A 6,000-nucleotide genomic window follows, 5' to 3' on the forward strand; every position below is an offset into this window, starting at 1 on the left:
AATTGGCAAGATCAGTTTTATGAAAACTTAATTTAAGAATTGTGGCTGATTTTAACAGTAAAGTTCTTAGCAGCACATAATTCCCAGCTGACTATAAATGTTCAAAGATCTCTATTTAAAAAATCCTCAATCCTCATCCCCATTGGAAAGGACTATAAAATCTTGGGGTCTCACAGGTCAATAGTGAGACACTTATGAAATATTGAAATATTATTGGAGATAAAAGTGAATCTTTTCAAAAGTGGCCATTCTGTCACAATTATTCCTGAGAGCAGAGCATAATATTGCCTGGAAATCTGTAAACCTGGCTTAGCTAAAATCAATGTCCATGAATCTATCATCATAAAAGCATTGGCTAAAAATGGGAAGCCATTTTTCCCTAAGGAATTCCAGGTTTGCTTAAAAGCAAACAGAGACATAGCTATGGATAGATGGATCACTAGTGGAACTTTTCAGGCTATGAGGATATTACGTGTGGCAGAAACTGCATTTCACGATAAGAGCCTCAGATCAGGTATCATAGGTTGAAGCTTTCTGCTTCAACTTGGACTATTTGTCATCACTGAAAAAAATCTGAAATTATCTTTGTAACGGGGAATTCTACAGGAAAGTATGACACCATTTGTTAAGCTAATTCATAAAATAAGTTGTTGGGGTAACAGGACAGTTACCCCAAAACCAAATCTATGAAAAAATGAAGAACAAATTCAATGCTTTGAAAGATTAAGGCTGAGTTAATATACTTTAGGATGACATTTATATAAAAACGTAGCATTTTTATCTTAATTAAGATGAAGGTATTCATGCTAAACTTCCAGTGAAGTACATCTGAGGAACTACCTCCCACATGAACCTATGGATTTTGAATTACTATTGATGAATTATTGCCATTATGATCTTGCTTGATGTCATTGTTTATTACAGTTAGTGCTGCAAAATACAGTTACAGTATATTACATTTATGGTATTTTTTATATTACTAAATTTTAGTCCATCTTGCAGATTCTTTGAATGAAACATTAAAACATAAACATTTGAACTATTATTTTACATTTTCAGGCACTTCTCTCCTTATTATTGATGTTTAACATTCTTCATTTTCATGTCCAATATATTTTCCAGTTATTTCTCATATAGCAGGTGATTGAAAAAGGATGCCCATCAAATCCAGTTCCGAGAGCGATAGGACTTGGGTGTCCTATCGCTGCAACTGTGTTTTTAGTTGAAAACCATTGAATCGTTTTACCAAAATAAAGATGTGATTTAATCCTTCAGAACTGAAAATTCAAATGTAAATCTGGGATTTTCTGTTTTTTCTTTTCTTTTCTTTGACAGATGTAACATATCTGTCCCCTATGGTCTGTACCATTTTCATTGTTTTGATTCCTTTGTGGATTGCTATTGCCCGGCAGAGTCCTCCCATTGCTGAAGTCTTGAAGACTGGATGGCAGCCAATTATAATCGCAATGATCATCAGCAGGTAATCATCACTGAAGACAGAGCTTTGCTCCTTTGCTATGTGGAAAAATCAGTATAATAATCAGTTTTGTTAATTTATGGCTTTTTGTTGGGGATTGTCTCTATCTATCTGGAATATGTTAGTGAAATCTTTACTAATAAGCATCTAGATTTGAATCTTTAAGAAGCCAAAATAGGTGGGTTTTTATGGTATTTGAAATAAATAAAAGAATTATTGAGAAGGCACAGTTCTTTCTGTCTTGAAATTGGTGTACTAAACATGTTCCAGCTTTTAATTTCCCTCAGTTTGTCCAGTCGTCTAATACATTTAAAAGCATCAACTTCAAAACATGGTTTTAGCTTCCAGAAAATAATTTTGAAGCTTTGAGTGGTGATGATTCCCCCCAAATAAGTAAAACATATGAATAGCCAGCTGGGTAACTTTGGGTTGGTCACTCACTCTCAACCCAAGACTGATAAATAAAATAAAAACCTATCTACTAACCTATATTGGACCAGCACGGTAGATTATAATCTGTCATCTTCAATAAAGAAGTTTTCATCCTGTAATGTTTTCATTTGGACCGATAGTAATAAATAATAATTATTAGAGGGATAACATTTCCCACTGACAGTTTCTGAGAAAACTGAGTGGGAGGTACTCTTGTGGTCAAGCTTTACATTGGCTTTCCACTAACATGTGACTGACTACTCTATCAGTTGAAAGAGATAGAATTTAGATCTCATTAAACACAGATACACTGACATCAAATCTTTTCATATGGGGGGGGGTCCTTTTTCTTTTAGTGCTCTCTTTCCCGAAGGCAAATTTAAAATTCTTGTTCTATTAGTAAAATTTCTTAACTTCCTGACTTAACTTCCGTAAGGTTTGAATTCTTATTTGCGAATACGTTGCTAGTTTATGCTAATGATGTATAGTTGTATATATGCATGAATAGATGGTAGTAGTTTGCATTTAGGCTATTGGTAAATTAGACTAATGGATGAATGTGTATGTTTTGAAACAGCCTTGGTGGAGTGATTTTGGACAAAACTGTAACACAACCAAAATTTGAAGGCATTGCTGTTTTCGTTCCAGTGATCAACGGTAAGATGTTTTTTTAAAAAAATAAAAAAATAAATAAAGGATTGCAAATGAAATGAAATATAATTTCTGCTTTATTGTTTTAAGACTGGGGTTCCAAGGTTTGATAAGAAAGCTAAATAAACATTGATTATCTCACAAAAGTACATTATATTATTTAGCATTTTTCACCCTGGGGATGCATTAGGACATTCAGTAATTAAAATTCTTCTCAGTTGAGTAATTTAATAATTATCAGCAGGTTGTAAAGGAGAAGGGTTGTAATTCTGCAGTGGAACATCTCCATTTTATTAAAATAATTCTAAATTCAAAACTCGGATGATAAAACATTGCTGGACAGAAGAATTGTGTTGCTCTAACCATGCATGCTGACTGGGGAATTCTAGGAGCGGATATTCACACATCTTAGACTTGTCAGTGTGAAGAAACACTGCTCTAAACACACCATTGGCTTAGTTTCTATGCCAAGAATACATTGATTTTTACTGGAATATTAAAGTCTTCAAATGCTATGTGTATTCTTAACACTTATGTATGGGTCCAGAAAATCGACTTATTCATATAATGAAGGCATGGAGTTTGTAATGGGTAAGTTGGGCCACATTGTATGCTGAGATTTAGACATCAGTTTAAACTGCATTGTAATTGCCATAGAAATATATTTAAAATTTGAAGAAAATAAAAGAATGAAACAGGAGTTTGATCAGTCTAAACTCAGAGCAGGATCTATGTGAAGAAAGCTCCATCAATATGCACTGGATATTGCACAATTTGAGTTGAAAAAAATGAATGGGAAAGGCCACAGGTACTGTATAAATGTAAGGTTTCCATGACACCAGCTGATCAGCTGAATGAAGGACGTGACTTCTTCAATTTGCCAGCCTGAATTACTTTGGAAATATAGTAACACATTTGTCTTCTAAATTTGCCTGGCGTAGATGGAGTCCATTTTCTCAGTGCCTTCAGATGAACAAAGTGATTGTGGTGTGCTAAGTTTATTTTTTGAAGTGGATTAAAAATGCAAAAGCCTTCTGGCTGTGTTCCTTTCTGAGAAATGAAATTAAAAGCAGGTGTCAGAGTTTCAGCAAACAGGCTGTGCCAAATAGGTTCTAGAGGAGAGGGCTACTCTTGGCGAAGTTATGTGACAGCTCCTCACATCACCAGGGGAAGGAAACCCTGGGATCATACTGAAGATCATGCTGGGGAAGGGAGGGTCTTCCTTGTGTAAATCACATTATGAATAGTGCCTTTGCGTTTGAATTATGATTTTGGATTGGGACTGTTATTCACAGTATACAGTGTGCTGCCAGACATAGTGTAGGGAGAAAGAAGATATGAAACCTGCTTTATTAGCTGAGAAAAAAAAGGGTGACGGGGACCCTTTTCTTCTGTTTCTGCATAAGGGAGTGAAAGCATGGACAGGTAATAGGGATATTAGATCACACAAGAATTAGTTCTTGTTCTTGAAAACTTTTCACAAGCTGAATTGCTGCAGAATGCTGATGTAAAAATATTAGTGCTGGGCCAATATTTCCTTCAAAGTTTTAAGTGTTTGTGAAGGCTGGAAAGCTAATGACTCTGAATGCAGGAAGAGAATTCTATATGGAATCTGGGATGGGGATGAGATGTTTCTCTCTGGGAAACAATGAAAAGTAGAGGACAGCCCCCGCCCCGCCCCGCTGTCAGTATTTTGAGTGGCACACATCTCAAATTTACTTCATCTACATTTGTCAACAGAAGTAAAAAAAAAAGTGGCATCTCCCACCCCCCTCCAAATTTGTTGCAGTTGTTTTAACCTCTTGGAAAGAGGCGGGAGTTACCCTATGATAAGGTGAGAGGCCAATAAATTTGATAATAAATGAAAATAAAAAAGCTCTGTCCATATCTAAAGGAGGAACATTCCCTCTGAGTCTGCTGAATTCTCAATTTCATCTTACATTGAAAATGCATTGATTAGGGCCAAATATTGACTACCACCAATACTAGATCAATGCTTTTCTATATCAGCTAAGTTGTACTGAGGTTACTTCCAGGTGAGGCCTTTATTGTATGATCCCCCTACCTTATTTATGGAATTTTAAAGTGGGGCTCAGAAGACCTTGCTTTCTACTTTCTTTATTATATGTACGTATGTGTATTCTTATCATAAAATCATTAGGAGAAAGGGACAATATAACAGTGTGATAGTATTTAAATGGTTTCACTAGGAGCTTCCTTCCAGAACAAGAATGAGTGAACTGAGTGGCCTCAGAGTTATTTCTGCCTTCAGTTACCAAAAGTTAGTTTCCTGCCATGGTGTGGTAGGAATCACCCGGAAAATACATTGCAAGCCTCTAAAAGAAAGAACAGCCCATGATCCTGCAAAAACCCAAGATGAAAAAAAGAGAATTCTTCTATAAGCCTATCTGTCCGATTTATATCCTCAGCAAATACCCATGAGGCCTTGTAGTCCTTGGCTACAAAATGTTAATAGTGGGCTATGGAGATCCAAAGGTTGCCCATCCCTGTAGTAGAAGCTCCCACACATGACTTGTACTGATGTTTCCATGGCGTTCAGTAAAGCTTCTGTCTTTCTCGTACTGAGGGATAATGCTTGTGTTCTGTCCTTTGGCTTTGCAGGTGTTGGTGGCAATTTGGTGGCTATCCAGGCCAGTCGCATCTCCACATTTCTGCATTTCTGGAGCATGCCTGGAGTCCTGCCACACAAAATGACGCAGCATTGGCCTAATCCGTGTACCACCTTCTTCGCTTCAGGTAGGAGGCCATTGGTCCCTTGCTATTGGCATACCCGGACTCTAGAATTTCAGAAAGTACTGTACTGGGAATATGTACCCATTAACCACACAAAATGCTTGGTTCTCCATTCAGTGATACAGAAAATTACTCTTGTTTCCCATAGTCAGAAAAGTATATGCATTGTCTAATGATGAAAAGGTTGTACAAAAGGCTTATTAGCAAATATTAATTGAAAAACAATATACAGAGAGTTCTCTGTCTTAAAGAATATTCAATTTTATACTGAAACAGAATGAGTTGAATGTGAGAGGCTTCCGGTGGCAGGCGACTTCGTCGGTCGGCAGCTGTTTGCTGCCTCCCGCCTGTTTCGCGTAAAAGCCGGTTTGACAGCCAGCACCAGCTGTCAAACGGCTTGATACCTTTCCCCTGGGCATAAGGGGATAGGTGAGCTGCCCGGGGTAGGAGTTGAGTTCCCGAGTCGTCCTATATGGACGATGTAGGCGAGAACTCCTCCGGAGCCCCGAGGATTCTCCGCGATCCAGGACGCCTTCGCTTCGGCGAAGCTAGAAGCCGCCGCCACTGCTGCAACCTGAAGTTAATTGTGAGTTTTACTTGTAAGCAGACGAACCAACTTTGGAAGCTTGCTTTTTATTTTGGACTTTACTTTAACTTGGATAATAAGTTTCTCCCCGTACGTGTGT

General features: G+C 37.5%; 1 protein-coding gene across 2 annotated transcripts in view; it reads left to right on the forward strand.

Annotated features, from left to right (window-relative positions):
* The window catches only part of SLC41A3 (solute carrier family 41 member 3), a 34,545-nt gene that overhangs the window by 24,216 nt on the left and 4,329 nt on the right, over nucleotides 1–6,000 (forward strand). For both annotated transcript variants that reach the window (XM_015821115.1, XM_015821116.1), the window contains 3 exons: nucleotides 1,336–1,480; nucleotides 2,487–2,566; nucleotides 5,183–5,317. In XM_015821115.1, coding sequence (XP_015676601.1) covers nucleotides 1,336–1,480; nucleotides 2,487–2,566; nucleotides 5,183–5,317 — 360 coding nt within the window. The remainder of the gene's footprint in view (nucleotides 1–1,335; nucleotides 1,481–2,486; nucleotides 2,567–5,182; nucleotides 5,318–6,000) is intronic.

Source organism: Protobothrops mucrosquamatus, unplaced genomic scaffold (genome assembly GCF_001527695.2).
Source record: "Protobothrops mucrosquamatus isolate PMUCROS unplaced genomic scaffold, P.Mucros_1.0 scaffold1254, whole genome shotgun sequence".
Classification (NCBI taxonomy): domain Eukaryota; kingdom Metazoa; phylum Chordata; class Lepidosauria; order Squamata; family Viperidae; genus Protobothrops; species Protobothrops mucrosquamatus.